This window comes from Hydra viridissima, unplaced genomic scaffold, assembly GCF_058129835.1.
Source record: "Hydra viridissima isolate aposymbiotic clone 2 unplaced genomic scaffold, HvirCarnegie_v1 scaffold_15, whole genome shotgun sequence".
Taxonomy (NCBI): Eukaryota; Metazoa; Cnidaria; class Hydrozoa; order Anthoathecata; family Hydridae; genus Hydra; species Hydra viridissima.
The window spans coordinates 5,466,511-5,489,453 of record NW_028324314.1 but is presented as its reverse complement, the minus strand read 5'-3'; the positions used below and the strand labels follow the sequence as shown (position 1 = coordinate 5,489,453).

Here is a 22,943-nt window from a genome sequence, read left to right as displayed (position 1 = left end):
TCGTAATCGGTTAAAGATCTTTAGGTCCTCTGAACTGATGATATTTTTATATCAAAAATCGAAACATTTACATACACAATTTAATTGCTATAAAAAAGCAAACTCCAAGGGATGGGTTATTTAACTTTGGTAACAAAGTCAAAAAACAAAAATAAATAAACAAACAACAAAAAAACGAAACGAAAAATTGATCACTGTAAACTTTTATTAGTAAAAAACAGTTTAAAATAACTTGATATAAAGTCACTTTTTCTTGCAATCTTGAATTCACAAATAACCATATATACAACAATTTCAATTCATAAACGACATGTCAATTAGACAGGGGTACATTCACTGACAACCGCTAGAAGTAGCTAAAAATAAAAAAAAAAAAAACATAAAAAACGAATCAACAACTTGAGAACCCAAGATGAAGAAACTTTTTATGAAAATTTTCAGAAAGAATAAAATCGAAAAATTCACTGAAAATGTATATAAATTTTAGCAATTAATAGATTTTTAAAGGCTAAAAACATTAAAGAAATTAAATCTACTATGTAGTATTTTAACTTGAAAAGCATAAATAATAATTGAAAAATATTAAAACCCTGCGCAACAATATCTATGGTAAAAACATCATTATTAACATCGTTTAAAGTATTAGCTGTACTTTTACTATATAGCTGTAAATGGGAAAGTAACATATACAATTATCTCAAAATCAAATCAAATACCTGTCATCATGAAAAGAACCTTTCACATTTATAATTCGTCATAACGTCAAATACATACCACCTTGATCTTCTCTCATCTTTAAAGGACATTTCTCGATAAGAAAAGATGTCAAGTTTAAAAGACATCTTTTCTAAATCGGAATTCAGGCCATACCTAGCCTTAGGAGCGACGCCAAATATGCAAATAAGCTTTTGTCGATATGATTTAATAAAACTTAATCGCACGCACGCGTAAAACTCGGAGAAAATTTACACAGAAAAAAACAAAGTAAATTTGATGAAAAAAGGAAGCCTCTGAAGCGTCAAAAGATTTTAAGAAAGACCACGAAAAGTAAGCGACTTGAAGAGCATGGAATTCGTTTTTATAAAAGTTGTTTGTAAAAGAAAATGAACCTCAAACGCTTCCAAGTTATACATGATATTGAGTACCTTTATTTTTGAGTTGGTTACCTCTTTTAACCTCAGCATTTCTGTGAAATTAAAATCAAAAACAATTGGTTGAGTAATGGAAATCAATTTCGCGTAAATTATTTTGAAAACGAATCGGTACCTTAAGCGCTGCCTTTGAAATCTTCACGAGGGTCCAATCTTCTCAGTAGAACGAAAAGCATTTCAGAGAAACATTTCAAGCAAATAACATGAAAAGCCGAAGAAATCTTTTTATAAGCTTAGGTTAATTTTCTAAAGTTTGTTTAGAGTTTCTCTGACATGCTCGCTTAAACGAAAGGCAAACAACACTAAAACAAAATCGTCCTTAAATAAGAAAACTTCAAGAAACCCCCTGAAATCTAGTTTCAAATCTTACCTTTATATTTTCTAACTTTTACATCAACTGTACATCATCTCTTCTGATACATCATTCGCTAAATTTAAAAGGCTGTCTTCACCGCTAATTGAGCCACTCTTTACTACTTCTGTTTCATTACTGTTTGTTTGAATCGGATTCTTATCTTGTGAAAATGTCGTTATAAATACACTTTTGTTTTGTTCCTCCATCTGTATCTCATTATTTGAGTCTGTGTCTATGTCTTTCTGAACATCAAAGATATCTTCTTTATGTAACGCAGATGCACCATTGGCTTTTTCACTAGCATTACTACCATCAGAGGTATTGCCATTAATGTCTGTTGTTGTAATAATTTTACTGTCCCTTCGGTTTTCATCATCCCGCTCTTTTGAAGACTTATGTTCGTTTCGATCTCTGCTGCTCTTACGACCTCTTCTATCACGTTCCCTATCTCGACTGCGACTACGATGACTATTTTTTTCTCCACTTGGACTTCTACGTCGATCTCTACGCTTTGTATCTCTATCACGGCTTTTGCTTCTGTGGCTTCTTCGCTTCGAATCACGGTCACGACTTTTTTCTCGATCGCGACTTCCATCGTCTCTCCTATCATAATCTCTTTTTTCGCGTTCACTCCGGTCACGGTCGCTTCTTTCACGATCACTTCTGTCACGGTCGCTTCTTTCACGATCACTTCTGTCACGGTCGCTTCTTTCACGATCACTTCTCTCGCGATGTCCACTTCTTTCTCGACTTCTTCGTTTTTCACGATCTCTACTTCTTCTATCACGGTCTTTGCTTCTTCTATCACGACTTCTTGATGGGCTTCTGCGGCGCTTATCACGTGAACGTTCACGTGAACGCTCTCGAGTGCGTTCCTTTTGAGATCTTTCTTTCTCGTCATTTCGGGGACGTTCTTTCTTGTTGTTTTTATTCTCATCAACTCTGTCAACCTTTTTTGCAAGTTCTCTCTCTCTCCTTTTCTTAAGCCATGGTTTTTCCTAAAAAGCAGTAGGTATTAGAGTATGAAGCATTTTCAGAGCTGCAGATACCAAGTTCAACCTAATTATTTTTGATTGTGATGTAAGGATATTTAAATTTGAATTGAACAACTTTACAATAAACTTATCTTGAAGATTGCGTCTGAATTAAAACGTAAAATGAGCGCAGAGTAGTGAAAAGAAAAAATTTTAAATGCATATTTATATGGATTTGATAGTATAGTATAGCTTTTTCTTACTTTCATATCTTCCAAAGTGGATTTAATTCTTGCATACCCCATGTGCTGTTTCCCTTGCAAATGATCATCAACACGAGACTGAGCATCACCAACAATCAAAAACGCACCACATACCTCACAAACTTCCATCTGCTTTTCTTGACCAGCAATAGGATTTTGCTTATGCTAAAGGTAATGAAATTACATTTATTTAGGAACTCTGCTTAAAAGATATTGAACAATCTTTACTGTGTAAAACTGACTCAAGCAATTGGTACTTCTGCATGGTGGACCCTTCCATACATCAAAGTGACAAGAGTACACCTATTATCTATCCAAAGATTTCTTTATCTATTACTCTATTCCCAGCCTCCAAATAGGGATTAATTATCAGTATAACTAGGCTATATGAATCAGCTGCAATTTAAATGAATGGGGTTTATTTGAAGACAGTTTATCCAGTCTCAAAGTTATAATGCATCATATTGGAAGAAGTCCCTAGGACTTATTTTGTGCACTTAAAAGAGGACTACAATATCAAAATATTGCCTTAAATTATAACAGCTATAACTGAGAAGTCATTGGAAACTTCAAAATGTGATTCCTGATGGGCAAGTTCAAAGTTTCTCTATTTCCTTTACATGTGGGAGAGAAATGATATTAAGGAATTATCACAGATAGGACTGACCACAGTGGACCAGATTTTCTATGTGGAAGAACCATTTCAAGTAAAAACCACTTATAGATTCTTAAAAAGTGCTGATGCCAACACTGTACATTAAGCTAGGGTTAATTTTTCAGTAAATTTCATTTGGACTATCCAAATAGCTGGCATCTACATAAACAAAAATAAAACCATGCGGGATAACTTTAAAAACAAAACCATGTCAACGAAAAAAAAACTATTGAAAGGAATGATTGTCAGTTATATCAAGTGTCAAAAGGTGATTCTTGTCTTATTACACACCAGATAACTTCTGAATACAACAAATATTCTGAAGTAAATCTCATTCAACTGTGAAAAAACATTTATATAATAACATTTTATTTGGAAGACTTCCTAGTCAAAAAACATCACAAAAAAGAACAGAATGGCTAGAGCAAAATTTAGCAAAGAGAATTTACAATGGACTAAACAAGATTGGAGTTACGTGTTTTGAGTGATGAAAGTAAATATAATTTGTTTTCATCTGATGAGATTAAATTCCTGTGATTATTTTGGGCTATTAGTTCAAATCAAAAGCATCAATGCCAAATACTATTGTAATTTGATGAAAAATTACATGCTACCCCATGCTGTGTTGGTTCACATCTAATAGAGTGATTGTTTAGGACAAGCCAAACCAAAGCCCTGATCTAAACCCCATCGTACATTTATGGGAGGAGCTTAATCATTAAGTTAAAGAAAATTACACTAACAAAAACAACTTGTTTGCAGCTTTACACCAAAAATGGAAAAGTATGCCTGTAGACAAGCTAAATAAGCTCATCTCAATCTCTCAAAGAAGTGTTTTTACCAAATTTTTTTTCTTTTTCACTTTTTTTTTCTCCAAGTAAAAATACTTTTGTACACTACTGCAGATGAGAAACTTCTGCAATACAAAACCAAACTTTTTTGTGAAGTTTTTTTTATTGAATAAGTGCCATGGTAATATTTTATTTCAAAATGCTTGTTAAACTGTTGTACATTCAAAGACATCTACACAGTAATCACAAGAGTTTTAATATACCTGTTCACGCTCTTCTTTTAATTGTTCAACTATTTTAGCTACACCTTGAGCTTCATCAACTTTACCTTCTGAGCCAAGCTGTTCCACCTAAAGTAAGGAAAAATTAGCACTATTGGCCACAAACTAGAAGCGAAACTCAAATAGAAAGAACTTGCATAAATATTTCAGAGAAGAACCTCTTGCAGCATTTGGTTTATGTGTTCAGTTAGCATTTTAACTTTATCACTATCATTTACAGCAAGTTCCTAAAAAAATGTAAAAAAATAAAAAATAAAAAAATTTCAATTTTACATAACTTCAAAAATGAAAGTGGATACAAGAAGAGGCTGAAGAATTTCAGATAAAATAATTTTTTTTCTTCTTTTAATTTTGAAAACATCTTTTAAAGCATTTGAATGTTTAATTGGTATAAGAACTAGAGATTGGTAGAAAATTGGCAACGAAATATTTTCATAAGCACTTAGCATAATATATGCACTAGTAATAATGCTAAAATTTCACAAAATCATATGAAATTAATCAGGAAACTAATCAAAAACCATGATCACAAGAAGACAAAAAACCCAAATGAAAAATTTTTTACATAAAAAACATGCATAACCAGGAGGACTTTCTTTAGATACTAAAAGGTACTACAAAGCTAGCTTGAAACAAACAAGCAACCTGAGCCAGCTTAAAAAATTAAACTAAAATTACCTGCTCCCTTGCTTTATTCATTAGGAGTCTCTCATGCCCTCTTCTTATTTTACGTTCAACATCAGCTTGAATATTACTTAGGAAATGGATAAAATCTTTTTCATATCCAAGTTCACCATACTCATCTGAGTTTTCATAACTAAATGTTTTATCCAAAATAGAGAGCTTGAGTAGTTAACAGATTAAATCTATATAGTGGGTGGTTCAAAAAATAAAAGATGAAAATATTCATGTGTACTTCAATTTTTTTATTCCTTTTATACAATACAAACAACACACACAAAAATTTGAAAATGAACAGTAAAAGCTGAGAACTGCCTCAAAGATTTATATGAAGAAGTCCATCTGAAAGTACATTAGCATACAGTAATATCTACAGAATGTATGCAATATTATTGACAAACTTTTCTGCAATTGCAAGCATGATAGATCAGAAGTTGCAAGGTTTATGACACAGATTACAACACTAATTTTCTTAGGGTTGTAAAACGTTTTCAATGACTTTCCACAAACCGAAGGAGAGGTTGTTTTTACTCATCATTCTTTGTTATAGACCTCTACAGAACCATAAAAGATGAATAATTGCATTTAATCCAGATCTGGACACAGCTTTTGAAGTGAACTGGTAACTTTGCAGCTATATTAAATTAAAATCGTTGAATGAAGCACCAGAACTATTTGATATGCCTGTTCCATATTGGCAGCTGTTGTGTCAAATGACACTTTACATTAAAATCATCCTGCAAGAACTTACCATTAAAGTAAACAACTAATGGTCAATCAGATAAAAAATTATCTTTTCATATGCAGAAATTTCAAGTCAACATCCCTGTCTTACTTAACTAATGCTACTATCAGACACTGAAAGTATTGAAAATTCTTATAGTGGAGCATAATATAATCTTGCTGCAGCTGCAATATTTACAGCATTTCAATTACCTCTATTTGTACTGCTTAGTGCAGCTGCCAAATTCTAGAAAACACTAGCAGATGATATAAGTTTTCTCCTTGACTGACTTAAGTAATGATGGACTTTAAAGAATTATTTCATTTTTTCTCATTAGGTTCACTATCATTATCTAAAAAATGGATAATTTCAGAAGGAACAGATTTTTTGATCTCTCTCTTTTTTTTTTTTACTCAAAACAAAGCCTTTTCTTTTTTCTCTGCTAATAATATACATCTGATAAAATACTTCTTCTAAATGAAAAATGTTTTGTCTTTATCATTAACTATCGCTTTCTCTGCAGTGTGAGATATCAAAAAATGCTTATAATGTTCAAAATGATTTAATAAGACAAAAAAGATTTTTGTTTCTGTATTGCAATTATGAAAAAATTATTTAACAAAAAAAAGTTTTGTTAAATAATTCTTTCATAATTGCAATACAGAAACTATAGCTATGAGAAGATATGAGTTCACAATTCTTAGCAACCCATTCAATCAGAGGCGTTGAAACCATTATAAGTGTCACATGACTAAGATGATCACCACGACCACCCTAACCCTCCTCCTCCTCATTTTTTTGGAGGGTGGTGGGGTGGGATGGGTTAGCTAAAGGAATAAAAAAAAGAAGTGAACTGCACCCATAAAATGTAAATATAAAATTTTTTCCCACATAACTTGAACCACCGTAATATAGACCCTAAACAAGTAAAAATGCCATTAACAACACAAAGTCTATTATATAGGTTAACTGTGTTAAACTGTATTTTGAAATGAATAATAAAGTTGTTGAAATAAAAAATTGATAATGAAAGAAAAATTTGAATCTGAAATCAGTTTCTACCTGACAGCATATCCCTATTAAAATATATGAAAGACTACTGAAAATTATTCAACAAAATATTTTAACTTAGTGACTGCAAAGTTATTATAAGTCTGAGCACTAGACATTGATCAATATTCTGATACACGAACAGCATTTGATCTTCCTCATTAGGTACAAATATATATTTATTTTATCTTTTAATACTTTTTTTCTAAATTTTGGCAACTTTAACTAACTATACTCACTCTACTTTCAGTTGTTCATCATGTACTTTAGGACAAGGACCTAAAAAATAATATTTATGTTAAAAAAAAAAAAAAAAAAAAAAAAAGTATTATTACCTTTTTTTTCTATTTTATGTTAATGATAGTGATAATATATAATAAACTACAGATTTTTCATTTATTATTTGTTTCAGAAGTGTTTATGCTGATGTTAAAAACTCATTTTCCAAGTCTAGAATAAACACTCTGTGTTCATTCTAGACTTGTGATTCTAGATATCAACTTCTTTAGGAATTTCATAGCATATATTAAGTAAAGATTTTTATATTTTTCTTATAAGAAATATCAAAAGGTCAGAGCCAAACTACCTTCATCTGAAAAATTTTAATTACTTTATTCAGTATGTAGAAGTTCTTCCAATAAAGAAAAGTGCAAAATTAGTAATTCAAGAAATTTCTATTTTTTGGCAAAAACCATACAATTTTCGAGAAGAAAGCCTATGATAATGGAAAATTTTAGAGAAAAATTTGACTGGAACTTGCAGCTAAAGAGAGAGAGAGAAAAAAGGTTGACAAAAATAAAAAACTAAAATAAAAATTAAAACAATGAAGAAACAAGACTGGAGTGTACTGCAGTAGAAAATACTAGGAAAAAAAACAGACTAAATAAATCAAGCAATATCTTTCACTCATCAGCTTACTACATCAGAAAATGATGACTCAACATCAAGCAGGCAAAGCAATAAATATGGTGATGACAGTATAAATTCCTGTCATCATTTAACGAGTATCAACAACAGCATCAACTGCTGCAGCTGCAAAAGTTCCACCAACTCAAGGTACACTGCGATCTTTACTCTATCTCTCTAAAGTTTTAGAGAAGCAAGATACAGAAATTCAACAAAGTCTAGCTTAAATAACTGACAAAAATTAGTTAGCTATTATCTTTCTTGCTGGCATTCTGAACAGAATATCATTTTGAAGCTCTAAGTTATGCTAAGTGGATGGTAAAAAATATATATCTATTCAGGATATTTTAGAATTAAAAACAAGAACAAATAATTTTCTAGTTTTTTTTTAGTTTTTAATTTTGATAAATTTTCAAGATATTGATCCAGAATATACTAAGGCTCCTGGATTAAAATTTCCTACAATTTTTGGTGCTTAGTTCCCAAAACTGTTGCTGTATGGGTTTAATGATTAGCTCAAATTCAAAGTCAAGGAAGCAGAAAAGGTTGAAGAGAAAGAAAAAAATTGCCAACTCAAGAGAACTCTTCCAACAAAATTGTATACATAATCAAACTGGCTATAGCATCATCATTCTGTGCTATCTTTGCAATTACCAACAGCTTTAATTTAAAAAGTTTTGAAACCTTTTTTAATGATCAATTTCATACTTTTTATCAAAATCTTACCTCATAAAATCTACAAGGTTAATGAGACAGATGCAACAACTGCCCATTCACCTAGTACAGTCATTGCAGAGAGTCAAATAACATCAACAGACCATCGCACACCAGTTAATATATAGCTAATGAAATAGTGACATCTTATTACCAGTATTTATATTCCCACATACTCACTTTATAAATCTAATTATAATAAATCCTTAATTAAATTTTTTTTATTATGTCATTTTCATGTAAATATTCCGATAATCAATCTTAAGCTTTCTGTTTCAAATAATTCCATAAGTTTCTGTTGTATTCAATTTTCCTCCTTGGTGTTACACAGGGGTTTTCTTTCAATCACTTCCAGGCTTGGTCAGTAAGCGATCGTTCTCAAAAACTGAAATAATATTTAGTTGCGAAAAACTAGCCAGATTTTTTATTCATTTTGAGAACATTTAAAAAAAAAAAGAAAAAAAAAAAAAAAGAAAAGAACTCTTAACGCTAAGAAACTTAAAGCAAAATAAATTACATTTAGAATAAATATTTTTGAAACATCGCTCTTTTATAATTTTTTTTTTAAATAAAATTTTATAAAATTCTTACGAACCAAGATGTTTTGAGAACATTTGAGTTTATGTATGTTTCCATGTATGATCCCTTAAAACAAAATTTTTTTGTTTTACAGACATACCATAAACTAAAATGTTCTCAAAAAAATCTGGTCAATTTTCTGCAACTAAATATTATTTCCATGGTCAGCTTGGTCAAGAAGCGAGAGCGATTGCTCTCACTTCTCAATTTCTGGTGCTATAAGCCATTGATCATGGATCATTGGATGGTTGAAATGCAGATGGTTGATTTTGGCAAACTACTACATTTTTTGAGCTATAGTTCACCAATTTCCTTCTTTCAAATTATTGAAACACACACCCATGGGACTGGAACTTAATCTTTTTTAGCATTTATGAGTTTAGAATACTATTCTTTTTATGAAATGAATTTTACTGCTCATTTGTTTACCTGCATTTTTTAAATATTAATTTTAATGAATAATGAATAAAATTAACAACTTATGAATAAAATTATATTTCCATTTACAGCAAACTTATTGATTTACTGAAATTTACTTAATGATTAATATTTATCAGAACATCAAGAACATAGGAGACAAAAGTGTGTAAGGAAACAAATTTGTAGATTTGATAGTTTAATACAAAACTTATAGAAATACTCTAATATATACTTCTTGTTTGGCATTTTCAGTGAAAACATACCATATTTTATGACTCATTTTCAAGTGAATTTTTATATGAAATAAATTAAGAGCAATATGAAAGAGTATATTCCTAATCAGACTGAAATCCAAACTTTACAAAAATTCTTTACCTTGCATACCTTAAGAAACATTAAATTGTTGTTCAAAATAAACCATTTGCCAGTTGGTCTTTTTTTAACAAAGGATATGATTACCAGAAATAAATTTATATCTTGAAATGACCTAGTACCTAAAACTTAGTATGTAAGCTAAATAGATTTTATTATTAAACTTAAATATAAAAGAAAAAGAAAAAAAAAAAAGAACAAACTTACCCAAATCAGCTTTTGTATTAGTAAATAAATCTGATGGACAAAAGCCACATAGGAAGAACTTGCAACACTAAACATAATTTTAAAAATTAAATGCAATCAAAAAAATAATTTAAATAATTTCAAGCAAATACAAATTACTGTCTTATTACAATAAGACAGTTATATAATTATTTTCTAAGTATAATAATTTTTATGATTATCAGAAACTTATGAAATGTGCATGAATGTGATAAGCTAAAGTTTTTCCTAATAGAAATTCTTTATAAATATATAAATCTAGAAACTAAGGAAATAGTATTTTGTGAATCTGAAGATAGACTGATATTGGTTAATTACACTGATACTATTTGATTTTGTGATTAGAATGCACTCAGGCATCTGCATTCACTCATTGGCTAAATTAAAATTAAATGTATAGAAAAAAATTGAAACTAAAAACATGCACATTAAAAAACAGTATACAAAGTAATTACTTTTGAAAACTATCAATTTTAAAAATATTTTTTCTCAATTTTTAAAATATTCAATAAAATACTCACATCCTGATGTGACCAGTGAACTTGGGAGCTTTTTTCTCCAGGTACTAAATTTCTATCCTTTCCCATCAATTCATCCAGAAGTTGTGCTGCAGTCATAGCCATGCTTATAATAACCTTCTATAAATTAATACATAGGTTTTATTTATCAAAAGGAGCTTTAAGTATAAAAACACACCCTGATCTGTATGTTAGCTAATATAAATGTGGCTATTTCTAAACTACGTATAGAACTATATAAAAGTTTATCATCTACCCAATTACTTTTTTAAAATGGAAACTTTTTTCAAATTAGCTTTGCACTAAAAGAAGATAAAACTGAAGTCAAACAAACTTAACCTATTTGACCACATTGGATAAATACTAAAAAATTTTATATAATTAGATTAGAGAACAGATTCACAGCATATCCATATGCAGATAGCTAAGTACCATTTCAATGGCGAAGTGCACACTTGTGGTAAGTACTAAAGGTATATTTTTAAGTGAATTTAAGTTTCAACTATTCCATCAAATATCGAACTCTCTAAACTTACAACAAAAGATAAATGGTTTCATAAGATATAATTCAATAGCTACCATAATTACATATTTAATTATTACTTCTTGTAGTTTTCTACGCATTTAACTATACTTCACCTAAATTTATGCTTCCCACGTTAGTGCGCTACACCATTGATATGTATCTACATAATTAACACGTTCTGCCAAAGTAAATTAAGCATCGATGTTAACTAAAAGCCTGCAAGAAAAATATATTTTCATAAGCAGACACAAGAAAAAAATTGAGATTAATTATAAAATAAATTTTATGAATGTAATTATCTCAAGTGACATTTTACAGATTCGTTAGGATTTGAAGAAAGTTTATGTCCAGCTTTTGTTTATCGTGAACTTCATTATAGTGCTGCAGTCATTTTCAAAGCATCTTGGGCCTTTAAACGCGTTTTACCCTCGCAGTTTCCCGCGCATCTTTGTTGTCACTTTTCTTACACAACTTTCAGGTAGTATTGTCTTAAATTATTTAAGTATGGGGTATATGGCTTAATTTTTCGCCGTGGTATTTAGTTCGTATTTTAACATTAAAAGACAGATAATAAAACAAGTTAATGGGTATCAAAGTTTTAGCTCTTTAAATGTTTATTTTTAGCATGAACTTTTTAAATATCATGTATGTATGTATGTATGTATGTATGTATGTATGTATGTATGTATGTATGTATGTATGTATGTATGTATGTATGTATGTATGTATGTATGTATGTATGTATGTATGTATGTATGTATGTATGTATGTATGTATGTATGTATGTATGTATGTATGTATGTATGTATGTATGTATGTTTGTATGTATGTATGTATGTATGTATGTATGTATGTATGTATGTATGTGTGTATGTGTGTATGTGTGTATGTGTGTATGTGTGTATGTGTGTATGTGTGTATGTGTGTATGTGTGTATGTGTGTATGTGTGTATGTGTGTATGTGTGTATGTATGTATGTATGTATGTATGTATGTATGTATGTATGTATGTATGTATGTATGTATGTATGTATGTATGTATGTATGTATGTATGTATGTATATATGGATGCATGTATGTTTGTATGTATGTATGATTAAACAAAAATGATTCTTCATATCTGACAGTCCATTTTATTGCCAGGTAAAGTAAATACTTTTAAAAAAAAATTCAACTTTTTAAATTAAAATATGTTTATAAATTTTATTAATGATTTATTTTTCAATTTTTTTTATTTTTTATTTTATTCATGTTTAGAATAACTTCCTAATATTCTCTTCATTGCAAGAATTTCTATGAGAGTATTAATGTGTTTTGTTATGTTACTGGATTAAGTTTAACATATAAAACCCAACAAGCAATAAGTCATGGTTTATTTAATTATGTATGTAAATACAGTATGTGACAAAATTATTCATACCCTGTTATATGTAGTTGCAATAAAAAAAGAAACCAAACTCATTTGAATAATTTTATTAGATAGTGAAAAAAAGTTTATTATATCAACTATTTATAATATAAACTATAAAATTTGCAAAATTGAATCTTGTTTCTGAGATAAATGAACATTTTTTAGAAATTACAATATTAGGAAGCTATAAAAGTATCCATACCTTTCAAACTTTTGTTAATTATATTTGAGTTTTTTGTTTTAAAGTTAACTAATATTTAGTATGAAGTCCTTGGGCATCATTTGCTGCTTGTAAGCAATGAGGAATATTATCAATTAGGTTTTGCAAATAGTTTTAAAAAATATTATACTAAGCTGCCTTCAAAGCTAAAAAACTGATTTCCAAAATCAAGCGTCTTTTAAAAGTTTTTCTTGAAACAAAAGATTTTTTTTGTGAAATGGGACCCATAAACCCTGCAGAGATAAGTCTAAGTTTTATAGTTTGTTCAGAAACATTCATGCTTAGTTTCTCTTTAATAGTTCTAGCAGAAATAACAGGCTCTAGCTTTACTTCTCGTACAATAAACTTATCTTCTCTAGATATTGTATTTGGTGGACAGCTTGAATGTGCTTTATTTCTCACATTCAGTTTTTTTATATTTTTGTATTATTGATTGTTCTGTTGCCTTGCTTTTACTAAATTTCTCTGAAATTTTTCTTTACCTAAAGCCACTTTCATGTTCATCAACAAACATTTGCTCTGTACCTCAAGACTAATTTCTTATGTCTTAGACATTTAGGAAAACTTTTGAAATAAAAGAGAAGAAGTAATTATTAAGATATTTTATATCTTACTCCTGTAGTGCATAAAAAAAAATGATGATAACTTACCAGCAAAGGCAATCAAAAAATAAACTTACAGCACTAAATGAATCAGTAGGCATAAATACTTATGTCATAAAGAAAATTGTACTATTAATGTTATATACTAAATATAACAAAACATATTAACTTAACATCATAATTATCAACACAGAGATATTCTTTATTATTATGTTTACACATTTATTTTTTAAAGCGATAAAGAGTAAGAGTATGAAAATAAAATTTGCTAATATGCTAGGGTTATTTACTTCAATCATAAAATATTTGTATGTGTATTTGTAAATATATATTTACTTGTATTTTTAAATGCTTAGATGAGTTACAGTTTTTTTTAGTAAAAATTTTATTTAGAAGAATTTAAAATTAATCAAGAATTTATAAATAATATTATTGTGTAAAATATACAAAGAAGTTTTTTTTGCCTGTGATAAAATAAAATATTATAAAGATGATGTATGTTAAAAATTCAAGGATTAAATTTCGGAAATGATAATATGATGTTATCATATATTCTCAATTGAAAAACATTTAAGAAGTATAATCTTTTATGCACATGATTAACAATCATGTTCCTGTCACATTTTAATTGCTTAAAAAGAATGTCTTTCTAAACATACGATGATTAGTTTCATTTAAAAAACATTGACACATTATAGTGAGACAATCTTCAATATATTTTATAAATTTAAATGTAGTTTTTGAATTTTACATGATATTTAGAAAAAGTAGCTAAAAGTTTCATGATTTTATATAATTTCTACTACAATTTAAATGATATTTGAATATAATTTACTTGTATATTAAAAAAATATACATAATTTTTTAAAATGTTTTTTGTATAGATATCATATGTAATAATTTTGTTTCAAACAGTTTCATAAGATCTTTTTAAACATTCTCATTAGTATCAGTTGGTTTTGATTATAAAAGAAAGATTACATTAACATTTTTTCCCCATTATGTTACAATCACACATTAATCATTTTCAAGGTACATTAAGTTGGATTTTTTTATCTTATATGAAGACATATTTTAAGTAAATATGTTTCTGAGAAATTTTTAGAAGTTTTTAGTAAGAATTCTTGATAAGAAGGATTTTTGATATAAAATGTTTCTATTTTTTATCTTTTGGTTTCAATAATGTATTACAGTTAGCATAGATGAATTTATAAATGACATTTGAGTTCAGTTCTTTTTCTTTGGTGAAGAATTTTTAAATTTAAAAGAACTATAAAATTCAAACAATTTAAGATTCTTTTAAATTCAAAATTACAAAGTATTTTGTATTCTATCATATATTTTACTGATTTTACAAATTTATTCAGATTTTATGCCTAAATAGTTAATTGTACATAAGTAGGTTTAATACGTTGTTTCTTCATCATAGATTATTTTGCTAATCTTTTTGTTAGTATAACTTTTTCATTTAACAAGATGCGAAAATTAACTAAAAATGTGGCCCTGGAAAAACCTGAGTCTAACTATGACAATGTAAAAAAATAAATCATTTTTAAAATAAAACTATTTTGAAAATAATCAGAGATTCTATGATGTGGATTTGTATTTGGGTTTAAATGTGGATTCAGGTTTGTTTTCAGATTCAATTCAAAAACCTGATCGAAAATTAAACCAGAATCCAATTACAAATCTATGCATTTTTTTACTGTAATTTGATTAGATATTACTTTTAGTAAGTAAATTTTAATTACTATTTAATTACTGTAGTAATTGCTATCCTGTAATAATTAAAATTAAGCAAATATTAAAATTAAGCAATAATACTTTATTGCTTATTGTTATACTTTTGTCTTCTAGTTTGTCTGCTTAAATAAATAATAAAACCATCCATTTTGGATTTAGGATTGGTAAATTAGGATTTGGGTATGGATACCAGTCTTGTTTTTTTAATATCAAAAACTAGTAGCTGAAAAGATTTAATGAAAATTTGTAAAAAAACAAAATCTTTATTTATATCTTTTTCTACAGTAAATATTATATTTGCAATTATTTCTTGTGTATTTTGTTTTTATACTCATCATATTTTCTAAATAAAGAAGGTTTCCATATTAACATGACATAACTAATCTACCATTATGTACAATTATCCTGTAATGTTACAAGAGTTCTACTTTGTTAATATATTTTGAAAATGATAAAATTGTAAAAGTTATAAAATTGTTGCTGTTTTTTTTTTAAACTTAAGATTTCATAAGAATTTATTTAACTTTCGTTTTTAGGTAAATAATTAATTTAAATATGAAGGTTTTAAATGTTTATCTTTTTAAAACATAATCTGCTTACTATAACCCTTAAGAATTGACTTAAATTGGGGTTATCTTACACCAATTTCAATTTCCTTGTTTTATTGATTATTAGCTCCAAAAACATTTATTTGGTTTTATCTATGGTTTGATTATGAGATAAACAAAATCTTCATTAAATTTCTGATATCTAAATTATTTTATTAATATCTTCATCTTTTTATATTTAGATAATTCTTAATAACTCAGTTCACAATGCTAAACAATCCCATTGGGTATTTTGTTAATGAATAAAAATGGTTCAAGAATATACATCTCCAGTTCGTGTCTATGAATACCCCTTTGAAATGGTGATGGAGGTATGTTAACTGCAAATAATTTAGTTTTTTTGTGTGTGGCAATTTTTTAAAAATATTATGCTAATTTATTATTAGTTTTATAAGAGATAAGTAATAATTTGAAAGTAATAACTTTCTTCCATTGACATTAAAATAAAATAAGCAGTTTACTTACATTGCTTATAGTGTGTAATTTTTATTTAATCAAATCAAGTACTTATTATAAGCATATAAGTATCATTCTTATCTATCACACATGTCAACCAATAATTCTTGATTCAACGAAAAATGTTCAAGAGGCCTTTTTTGCTAACAGTTTTGCAAGTTATAATTGAAAATATATAAATACTCTCATCATCAAATGAAATAGGGTTTATTAAATATTTACTGAATTGGTTAAATCTCCTTTCCTTTGTTTTTCAATCATTAACAAGGAAATCTTATCTTTGTTCAATCCTGGGTCAGTTACTGAAATGCCAATTTCAATATTGCAATGGTTTGCATTAATTCATACATGGGCTAGCATTAATCTTTTTTGCTGTCTACATTAATGTTTACATTAGGTTTATATGTATGCTCATCAAACATTAACCTGAAATGTTTTAAGTTTTTCTTAGTTTTGTTGATTTTTTAAATTTTATTTTGGACTTTAATGCTGTATTCTACAAGGTTCCTTATCATAGTGACTGATGAGAAGAAGTGCCTTAATCTTTTAGCTAATAGTGTCATTCTTTAATCAATCAATGTAATATTAAAATTGAACAGTATACCATCTTGATTTTATCTGTACTAGCACAGTATCAAGTCATTTATTGTCTTTAGAGTTAAAGAAAAGTCTGGTATTAATTTTAATCTTTTTTTTTTCACTTATTAGTACCATCTGCTGTTGTTAATGTTAATTTATTGTTCAATCAATATTACCATCTCTCTTGTGAGTGTGATATGCAATAATAATTTTTTTTTTTTTCAGAATAATAGTGGTAAATTTAAGAACTTAAAAATTCTGTTACATTTTCTGTATATTCATGCTAAATATAAAAGCAAGTATAAGTCAATAAACCAATCTAAATAAAACTAATTATATAGAGAATCATGTATAGCACCTTTAACTGTGTGTATAGATAGACTCTTAATAAACTTTCATGTAAATAACATTAAGTATAGGAAAGGTTATCAGTTTGCATACTTGGTAAATTTCCAGTGTAAGCAATATCTTGAGATCAAAATCATTTTCCAAAAGAAGAGTGTATTAAAGTTTCATTTAATTATTTACAGTAATTATTTACAGTAATTATTTAGTATCCCCATCACAATTTACTAACCATCAACCTTAACAATTAAAACGACTTTACCTTAATTTTGTTTCAGTTTTTTTTTTAACTGATTCATTTATTGAAATATTTTTATAGGCTTATGGGAAGCGTTTTCCAACATGTAAAATGATACCAGCATTTCTTGGAAGTGATATCACCTATGATTTCAAAAGTTCAAAAGTGAAGATGGTGCTATACATATTGTTGAGCGAAGATGTAGATTAAATGTAGATGCTCCGTATCTTCTTAGAAAAGTAGGTTATTTACAAAAGCAAATTTTCAAGGTCTTCTATGTGTTACTGTTCTTGTTTAGAAGATTTTTTTAAATAGATATTGTTTGATATAGTATACTGAATAATACTTTATATTCAGTCAATTACAAGCTTTAGTATAATAATATTAAGTTATAACATGAGTTTATTATTTTAAAAGTTGGTTTAGAAAATCTTAGAGTTTTTGTTAATTTGTTTAGGATTTTTCAGCTGTTCTTTTTTTTATTGCTACTTTTTGATAAAACAAGTTTTTTAGATGGCTGGAGTTGATCATGCAATTTTTATTCAACGCAACAGCCTGAACAGACTAAATCGTACATTAAAAATTGAGGCTTGGAATGAGAGTTTTTCCAGTCGACTTATTATTAAAGAACATTGCTATTATTCTGTAAGTTTTGGTTTCTGTAAGGCCAGTCTGATAAGTTTGTTTGTCAATTTTTTATCAGTTTAAGTTCTTAAATTCATTGAGATATTAATAAGAAGCAGAAGTTGAGGTTGATTTTCTAGGTTCACCCAACTAATTCTAATTGGACTTTGTTTGAGCAAGACGCCAGCTTGGATGTGGTCAGTTTCTTTGGATTTGAAGCTGCTGTAGAGAAGTTAGCAATAAAAGCTTACACAAGTAATCTTAAAAAGGTAGTTTAGCTGTCAATTTCTAACTGCATTGACAAATATTATAAAATTGAGTCTTGATGCATTATTAAAATAAGATATAACTTCCTATTAGGGCAAGGAGATTATCATGTACTACATAAATGAATTGATTGCAGAAGGAAAAACACATTTCCCATTGTTTCAAGATTCAGAAGGTCGACCACGCTCAATCAGCTGTGTAGAAAAACAAATTAAAGATGGCACAAGGAAAGATTCCATCCCAGGTAAATATCATCTATAGCATATAGATAAAATTTTATATGTGTATATATATATATATATATATATATATATATATATATATATATAAATTATTTTTTTTTGTAAACTCATTTTATATCAAGATAATATTTGAGATTATAGTTACTTTCAAATAACTTTGCTGAATTGTATCAATTTAAGAAACTCAAACTGAGGATGGTGAAGGAAAAAATACTGAAGACCTGGATGACAATGATGATAAAACCATAGTTACTGCCGAAGTAAATACTGATGACCTTACAGATAGTATTGAAATTTCAAACATAAAATCTCAAGATAAAATTGAAAAAGTTGTTGAACCACCACCTGTTCAAGGTTATTCTATTTCTATCTTTATTCTCAAAGTTCAGTTTATAGGTTTTAACTTTTAAAAAAATTGTTTTTTGTCTAGTATAAATAAATATATATAATAAATAATCCAGAAAAATCTTATGTATAAATAATAAGTATATATAATATATATAAATATAAATAATCCGGACAAATCTTATGTAAATAAGAACATTCCTCTGATAGCTACTTTCAAAGTATTTTAACATATTTAAAGTTTATCACATGCTTCCTAGTAAAAGAAAGGTGATCACAATGATTGAAAAAGATTTAAGTTTTTTATTATTTGTTACATGATTTTTTAAAATACTTTTTAGAATATAAGTTGGATGAGGCTTATATTGCCAGATATCTTGGCAACTTATCAATGAAAGAAGAGAATCACTTGATGCAGCTTCGCAGGCGATTTCAAGTTGCTCATGTGGGAAAGGTTGTTTTTAAAACATAGTAAAGGAAATTTAATTTGCAAAATTACAAGTTAAAAACCATTTTACAATCTTATATGTGCCCCTATGTATGCTAGATAAGTTTAAGTATAGTTTAATACCATAATTATTTTCATTTTTAGATGCCAAATGAGGCTGTGATGTTACGGTTTTTGCGTGCAAGAGATGTTAACCTAGATAAAGTAAAAATTTATTAATTGATAAACTAGTTGTAATTAGTTTTAAAAATAAAAATTTAATTTAATGATATGATTTTTAAATAAAAAATTAAACTTTGAAACAGAGATTGTTTTTACTAGGCATTTGAGATGCTAAAGAACTCACTTCACTGGAGGCGAACACATCATGTTGATAATATCTTAGAAACATGGAAACCACCTGATCAGCTACTGGAATACTATCCTGGTGGATGGCATTACTATGATAAAGGTTTTTTCTTCTTTTTTAGTTCTTTAGCTTTTACATTTTATAATTTAATTCTAAAATATTTCCAATTCTCTGCTAGAATGTTGGTATAATTTTGATAACAGATATTTAATTTCTGTACAAGAGATTTTTGATTGCAAATGCTAATTATTTTGAGTGTTTTTCTTTTAAATACTTTAGAAGGACGTCCTGTTTACATTGTACGTTTGGGAACTATGGATTTTAAAGGGCTGTTAAAAACTGTTGGTGAAGATGGATTTGTCAAGCATGTAAATGTCTGCTTTCATTTTGTTAAAAAATATCTGATATATATTTTTATGCTTTTGGTTTTTCTTGAAATTAAAAATACAAACCTTTTCAAATCTAGGTTGTGTCAATTAATGAAGAAGGATTAAAAAAGTGTCGTGAAGCCACTGATATTTTTGCAAGACCAATAACGTGTGTGCTTTTTTTTTTACTTTTATTTGCATGGTTCAATATGATTTTGGCACCTTAAAGTTAAGATTTTTTTTAGCAATTGGACATTGATAGTTGATTTGGATGGGTTAAGCATGAGGCATCTTTGGAGGCCTGGTACGAACTTGAAATACCTTTTTAACTAATTTTGAGCAAGAAGCAGGAAAAGTTTGCTGATTAAGTAAAAGGATCCTTATTATCTTTTAGGAGTTAGGGCCTTACTAAGAATTATTGAAGTAGTTCAGGCAAACTATCCTGAAACAATGAGTAAATTATTGATCATTCGTGCACCTAAGGTTTTTCTTGTATTGTGGACATTGCTTTATCCGTTTATTGATGAAAACTCACGAAAAAAGTTTCTTATTTACACTGGAGACGACTATCAGGTTATTAACTTAATCTTTATTTATATAACAGTTAAACAAATTATAAAACCTTTTTTTTAATAAACCCTGGGGATCAATATTGCTTTATTGAAATAAATCTTTGATAGTTTGTTTGTTTAGGGTCCAGGTGGTTTAGAAGATTATTTGGTGAAGGAATACATTCCTAATTTTTTGGGAGGATCATGTGAGGTACTTTTTTTTTTTTTTTTTTTGTCTATATGTAATAAAATATATAATAACATAAATATTTATAATCCAATATCTGGTTAAATCAGAATAACACATCAAAAATGTGTTATTCTGATTTAACCAGATATTGGATTTATAATTTTCTAAAAATATATACAAGCCAAAGCTTTATTTTTAGAAAATAAAGGATGGTATTAAGAATATAGAAAATTATTTTAAAACGTTATTTTTTTTTTTAAATCAAACATTTACTTGATGCAATTATCAGTATGATACAAATGAGCTACATAAATGAACTATTAACTAATGTGACATTAAAATATCTTTTGGTTGGTGAAAAATCTTTTCTCCGTTATTTACTCTGATTAAGCATCGTTTGGTTTTTTTCGTTAATAACGAATAAAGTACAAATTGTACCACTCTTTAACGATAAAAATTTACATCATTCTTTTAAGATAAATTGAATTTTCTGAAGTTTGTTAAATTAAAATTAAAATTTTAAAAAACTATAAAATATAATAAGCTATAATGATAAATAAAAATAATTATGTAATAAGCTATAATTATAAAAATATCATAAAGTTTTTATTGTGAAAAATTTATATTCATACATAGTTTGATATTTTTGAGAAATTAGTAAACGGATTTAATCAAATAACAATTCGACACAATATCTTAAAGGGTTGAAGCAAAATAATATAAAATATGCAAAGCATTGCAAATTTTTTTCTGAAATCTTACAACTTTTTCTCTATATGTAAAGATTATTTAAAATTCTATTTATTTTATATGACTGATATAGAAGGTTGTACTTTATTCGTAATTATTCACAATCAACAGAAAAACAAAACGCCGATTTTTAACTCGGATACTTCACATAAAATAGGGAGTTTAAAAAAAAAACAATTTTTTAGTGTAATGTGCCTGTCGGAAAGGTAGTGCCGAAAAGTTTTTACAAATTTGAACACACTGGGGAATCGAACTGGATGGAAACAGATCTGTATCATACTGGTCATGTTGTAAAAGGTACACCACATGAGGTTAGAAGTTTAACTTGTCCTAATATCTTAATATTACTCAGTTCGAAAATTTCAATGTCCTCTGCATTTACATTTGTGTCACGAACAATTTAGGTTATCTTGACCGTGACAGAAGCTGAATCTGTAATTACTTGGGACTTTGATGTTATTGAGGGAGATTGCGTATTTCAGTTACTACGTCATAAGCGCCCTCGTGAAGCAACGAATCTAACTTCGTGTCTTGGTGATTCAAGTATCACAAAACAAAGCATTCGACCTGGAATCGATGCGCAAGTTGTTGAAAGACCAATAATATGTGCTCAAGGAGATTCTCTTCAGGTAACTCAATGTTGAGCTCTTTACCTGTTTTGCTCATTTTTTTCGAGTTTTTCTGGCGTGGGTTAAAGTAAATTTGATTTTTTAGGGTACTCATATTTGTCAGCAAGCAGGTGTTTACATTCTTCAATGGAAATATTCCAATGCAATTACTAATGCGCGTCAGACAATTAAAGCTCAAAACAAATCTAAAGTAATGTACTATTATGAGGTTTTACCGTCTAAAGATTACAAGTAAGTTTCGTTGTAATTCATTCATTAAAAGAATCATTTTGTGCCAAATATAGTCCGACTGATGATTTTTTTTCTTTAGAGGATCGATGTCGAGTGTAAGCTCCAGCCAGAGTCGCTTCTCTCAAATATCCATCGTGACAGGCACAATATCCAATGGGATGACCAATAGTTCTGGTGCTTTAACAGCAAGCAACTCTTCCTGTTAACGTTTTGATTACCTTTCCTAGCGTTTCTACGTTTGTTTTATCAAATAATTGGAACTTTGAAAAACTGCTGCTTTTTGCGATATTGTCAATTTAAAGCCTTGAATAACTCGGTTGATGCAATTAAACTTAATAATTCTATTTATTGGAGTTTTTCCTTTGTATTGAATACTTCAGAATGACTTAGAAACAATTTTTTATACTCAAATTAATGACGGAATGTCTCAAATATACAGACGACGAATGTTTGGCGCAGTAATTTATTATAATGATAGAATTGCGCCTCAGATTGTAATAACGGATTTTTAAAGAAAATCTCCTATTTTTATAGATTTTTCCAGCCCTTTTTAATTATCTATC

At 28.1% G+C, this 22,943-nt stretch overlaps 1 protein-coding gene and 1 pseudogene across 6 annotated transcripts; one reads left to right on the top strand and one right to left on the bottom strand.

Annotated features, from left to right (window-relative positions):
- Positions 1-187: 187 nt before the first annotated feature.
- LOC145193574 (uncharacterized) lies at positions 188-10,804 on the bottom strand. Of its 5 annotated transcripts, XR_016447694.1 has the most exons (10): positions 10,663-10,804; positions 10,124-10,190; positions 7,165-7,204; positions 5,149-5,287; positions 4,629-4,697; positions 4,453-4,539; positions 2,744-2,908; positions 1,522-2,504; positions 1,267-1,431; positions 188-1,186 (listed from the first exon to the last, which is right to left on the bottom strand). XR_016447694.1 is itself a non-coding variant. In XM_090073303.1 (9 exons), the coding sequence occupies exons 1-8, from the start codon at positions 10,762-10,764 to the stop codon at positions 1,545-1,547; spliced, it is 1,629 nt and encodes a 542-aa protein (XP_089929429.1). In that variant the 5' UTR covers positions 10,765-10,804; the 3' UTR covers positions 188-1,431; positions 1,522-1,544. The 5 variants fall into 5 exon arrangements, 4 of the variants coding, with proteins under 4 accessions (XP_089929429.1, XP_089929431.1, XP_089929430.1 ...); XM_090073303.1 differs by having other exon boundaries at positions 188-1,431; XM_090073305.1 differs by lacking the exon at positions 1,267-1,431.
- An 840-nt stretch (positions 10,805-11,644) lies between these two features.
- LOC145192825 (SEC14-like protein 1) lies at positions 11,645-22,915 on the top strand (annotated as a pseudogene). The gene is made up of 19 exons (XR_016447693.1): positions 11,645-11,663; positions 15,951-16,079; positions 17,468-17,625; positions 17,900-18,031; positions 18,151-18,279; positions 18,371-18,521; positions 18,700-18,873; positions 19,206-19,318; positions 19,457-19,516; positions 19,634-19,763; positions 19,941-20,029; positions 20,128-20,198; positions 20,275-20,333; positions 20,424-20,602; positions 20,723-20,791; positions 21,706-21,831; positions 21,925-22,149; positions 22,235-22,380; positions 22,460-22,915. The product of XR_016447693.1 is annotated as an SEC14-like protein 1 (transcript).
- Positions 22,916-22,943: the final 28 nt, after the last annotated feature.

What these genes read in the sequence shown, in the direction of transcription:
- LOC145193574 (XM_090073302.1), bottom strand. Translation starts at nt 10,764, where the DNA reads ATGGCTATGACTGCAGCACAACTTCTGGATGAATTGATGGGAAAGGAT. An exon ending in TGAATAAAGCAAGGGAGCAG is followed by an intron (nt 4,698 to 5,148) that starts GTAATTTTAGTT and finishes ACATTTTTTTAG; the next exon opens with GAACTTGCTGTAAATGATAG. An exon ending in TAAACCAAATGCTGCAAGAG is followed by an intron (nt 4,540 to 4,628) that starts GTTCTTCTCTGA and finishes TCCTTACTTTAG; the next exon opens with GTGGAACAGCTTGGCTCAGA.